Source organism: Setaria italica, chromosome IV (genome assembly GCF_000263155.2).
Source record: "Setaria italica strain Yugu1 chromosome IV, Setaria_italica_v2.0, whole genome shotgun sequence".
NCBI lineage: Eukaryota > Viridiplantae > Streptophyta > Magnoliopsida > Poales > Poaceae > Setaria > Setaria italica.
The window spans coordinates 39,046,808-39,050,908 of record NC_028453.1 but is presented as its reverse complement, the minus strand read 5'-3'; the positions used below and the strand labels follow the sequence as shown (position 1 = coordinate 39,050,908).

At 53.4% G+C, this 4,101-nt stretch overlaps 1 protein-coding gene across 1 annotated transcript; it reads right to left on the bottom strand.

Moving 5' to 3' along the window:
* Positions 1–1,197: 1,197 nt before the first annotated feature.
* On the bottom strand, positions 1,198–4,058 carry LOC101775408. The gene has a single exon (XM_004967221.2). It carries the CDS (start codon positions 2,707–2,709, stop codon positions 1,198–1,200), a length of 1,512 nt encoding a protein of 503 aa, XP_004967278.2. The 5' UTR covers positions 2,710–4,058.
* Positions 4,059–4,101: the final 43 nt, after the last annotated feature.

Genomic DNA, 4,101 nt, shown 5'->3' with positions numbered 1-4,101 from the left:
CACAAGGTGCGTGAGCTTCAGTCGATACAAGTCAGTGCAACGGGTACCTGCTAAACTTTAGCACCTATCACATCAAATGTTTGAATACTAATTAGGAGTATTAAGTATAGTCTAATTACAAAACTACTTGCACAGATGGAGTCTAATTTGCGAGATGAATCTATTAAGCCTAATTAGTCCATGATTTGACAATGTGGTGCTACAGTAACCATTTGCTAATGATAGATTAATTAACCTTAATAGATTCGTCTCGCGAATTAGACTCCATCTGTGCAATTAGTTTTGTAATTAACTCACGTTTAGTCCTCCTAATTAGCATCCGAACATCTGATGTGACCCTGCTAAAGTTTAGCACCTCGTATCCAAACACCCCTCAATCGTCAGAACTGCAGTCAAACTTCAAAGGAGCTTGGGATTTTTTTGGGCGGCGTGTAATTATTGTTGTTTGGGACTGTCTATATGTCACAGTGGATTTCTAACTAACGGGCACGCGCGTCAAGAGGGTTCCTAGCACTCGATTGCCGACAGCCCTTTTCGCTCCCGCGAACTTTCCATTTTCGAAAAGTTTTAATTCCCACAACATTCCGTTTTTGAAATATCACAACTTATGCGCATAACTTCGACGTATGACTTCGTACTAACAACTTTGTACGAGATAATTTTGTACTAACAACTTCGTATGAGATAATTTTTTAGCACAACTTTGATGGTACATAGACTTATATGTATAACTTCTATGTAAAATTTTTAAAGGACAACTTTTAGTTTTAGAAATTTGTAACTTATACACATGATTTATACGTACAATGTTTTCCTAACCACAACTTACGTGATGAATTTTGTAGTAAATTTATGGTTATACGCATAACATTGTGAACAACATTTGCCATAATTTTACGAGAATGTTGTTAAACAATTTATGCACATAACTTATATACAAATGATATTACTTGAAATACAAATGGTATAGAAAAAAGTGAAAAAGAAAAAAAAATGTAGTGTTAGCTTTGCGTGAAACGGAGGCTTTCCTCACTCGATTTTTGGCCATCCGATTTGCCGGTTCGAACATGCTTCTATAACTATATGCGGTTATAATTGAGCTTACGTGGTCTATAGTCTGTCGTGTCCGGTACAACAGAAAATGATTTCCCCCCATTCCGTCCAGCAACCATCCAAGTTTAGATTGGGATCGCAAAATCAGCTGGCGAGCGAAGGGAACACCCACACCGGGGGCGGCCACTTCCAGAGCAGGTCCCGCGCCGCGCCGCGCGGCGGCCGGTAGCTCCCGTCGGCGAGGTCCAGCACCCCCACGTCCGGCGCCACCTCGTGGCACCGCTCGTGCGACCACGGCCCATCGTCGGTGAAGTACACGCGGTTGCCCCTCAGCTCGCCGCCGCTGCCGCTGCAGTCCACCGGGACGCACAGCGACGCGCTCTTACCCAGGAACAGCGCGCGCCCGCCCAGGACGCAGCTGGCGCCCTCGCCGTCCACCCGCGCCCACCGGCCGCCGCCTCCCGCGCCGGCGGCTCTCCACTCGAAGAGCTCGGCGCCGGTGGTCGCGTACTCCACGTGCTCCGGCCGGGGCTCCCAGGTGTACCCCGCGTGCGCCGCGCCGCGGAGGCGGTGCACCTGGAGAAGGTGCCCCGGCGCGAGCTCCACGAGGTACCTGCGACACGCCGCCGACATGGCGCACGCGCGCGCCGAGCAGCGGCACGGCGGCGCGATCGCCGCCCGAGACGGCGCCGGCGCCGGCGTCGCGTCCATGTCCCATGCCTCGACGCGCCCCGCGGTGTCCATCGCGTAGACCACCCCGTCGGCTCCGGCCGCGCGCACGGCGTCGACCCAGCAGCGCGCGGGCGTGTCGAGCTGGGTCCATCCCGCGTCCCCTGCTCGGGCGACGGCGACACGGGACAGGGGCTGGCAGATGAGCACCAAGGCGTAGCCGCCCCATGTCTCCCCCGACGGCGAGGCCAGCCGCCGCGGCGCGGACACGACGATGGCCTTCTCGTAGACCTCGTACCGGAGCCTGTCGGGAGCGAGCGTCTCCGGCGGGATCAGCACCTCGTCGCCGCAGTCGTCGTCGGCGAAGCAGCGCCGGAGGCTGTAGCTTTCCACACAACCGTCCGCGCCGCGGGTGGCGTCGACGAACGGGAGCGTGGCGACGGACGGCAGTTGGACCTGCGCGCCGGTGACTGGGTTCAAGAGATGCAGCTCCGAGCTGGCGTCGGCGGTGATGAGCCACCCGTCGGGCGACGAGCCGACGCAGACGTGCTCGGAGACGACCGACGCCGGCTGCCGGATGGCGTAGGCCCTGCCCTCCGCCAGGCTCAGGAACCTGGCGTCGCCGCCGCCGCCACGCCGCGGGCGCCCGCGCGCGGTCGGGTTGAAGGGGAGCATGAGCCACGGCGACAACGGCGCGTTGCTTCCGGAGGCGCCGGTGGCGGCGGCCGACTGCCACGCGGTGCAGACGGCGGGGAAGCGGAGACGGTCCGGCACGGGGAGGCGGGCGAGGACGGACTCGAGGAGGTCGCGAGGGAGGTCGGCCCAGCCGTCGCCGGCGGCGGCGAGCTTGCTCATGGACATTGTTAGCGACCAGCGGCGCGCTACGGTGAGAGCAGGATCGCGTGAGGCGATTGGGTTGGGTTCTTTGTCGTCGAGATGGCACTTAAACGCCGGCGCTCCTCGCTGTTCCGTCGTGCCGTGGCCCATGGATTTTCGCCGGCGCGGGCGGAGTTGTACTGGGTCCGAATACTACCAGCGGCTCTGACTCTGACCAGGCTGGTCGGTCGGTCGGTCAGTTTGATCGTCGCCGGGATGTCCGGCGAACGGCGGGAAACGGTGTACAAAGACAGTGGGCGCTCCGGTCCCGGTCGCGTGACTTTGGCGGGCCGTCGGCTGTCCGTGAAACATTTTAGCAGGCGGGCCGCATGCCGTAGCCTATTTATGTAGGCTGTTTCGTGGCCCGGTCACGATAGCTGACCTGGGCCAAAAACCTCAGCATTCCTTCCTTCTTCTTTACCAAAACTCCCGGTTCTTCTTCTGCTGCTTTTGACACACCCAAGATTAATGGAGTCAACTATCAACAGAAATTAACACTGTAAAAACAATTAATCGAAAAAATACGAGCATCCCTTCGACATTTGCTAGCTTGGTGTTTACTATTACACATTTTTACCAGAAAAAGTATGTCCAGGTGCCAATGAGACATTATTTTGTATTATATTAAAAAGCAAAGGTACAGCAATGCATAGATACAAGGACACAAGTACTAATTAATGTCGTCGCTTGCCACTTTTTTTTAATCTAAAACACCATAGAATTCTCCGTGCCACAAGTACTAATGTACGATTACTTGAACGGCGTGCAGTAGCAAGCACAGCGAGCATTGAACGGCAGCACCAAGCAGTGAGAAGCTAAGCTGTAGCACAGCAAGCAGCGGTATAAGCAAGGGCACTGCAGATAATAATCATTCATCAAAACTAAATAATCCAAACCACCGATAATCTAGATTGCCAACCAGCACACAGCTTAATGGAGTATGTAGCTAGATAAACAAACAGGGCACAAGTACTGTCAAGACCTGTAGCACATATGTACTCAGGTCACAAACGACATGAGATGATCTGAACAACTCGAGCACTTATGCATCATTCAAACCCGTAGCCAGGGAAGTAGATTGGTAAACTAGGAATCTCTACATTTTCAGTGCCTTCGTGCAGGCTTGACTCCTCCCATCCATCTTCAACACATGTGACAGCATCCAGTGAGAAAAATCAAATATTTTTAATTAGTTCCCCTCCATTCGGGGCCTATCCGAAAGAGAATCCAGGATCTCTTGGTCCTGAATATCAGAATAGGATGAACGAACCGGCCTCCCTGGTAAATAGTTTCATACTTGATGCTTATGCCTTACCTTCCCCATAAAATTTGCTAGTAAAACTCTGGTCGCCTATTCATTTGTTATAATAAAATGGAAAAACTTTAAATGCCCCATTTTGTAACAACAGACAACTACAGCCCATGCTTGCAGGTGTAAAATTCCACCCTGCAAGTGCTGGTACGGTGCTGTGGTTCACCCATGTGTGTTGAAATGCAAATCGA

Coding starts and splice junctions, on each gene's coding strand:
- LOC101775408 (XM_004967221.2), bottom strand. CDS start 2,709: ATGGGCCACGGCACGACGGAACAGCGAGGAGCGCCGGCGTTTAAGTGC.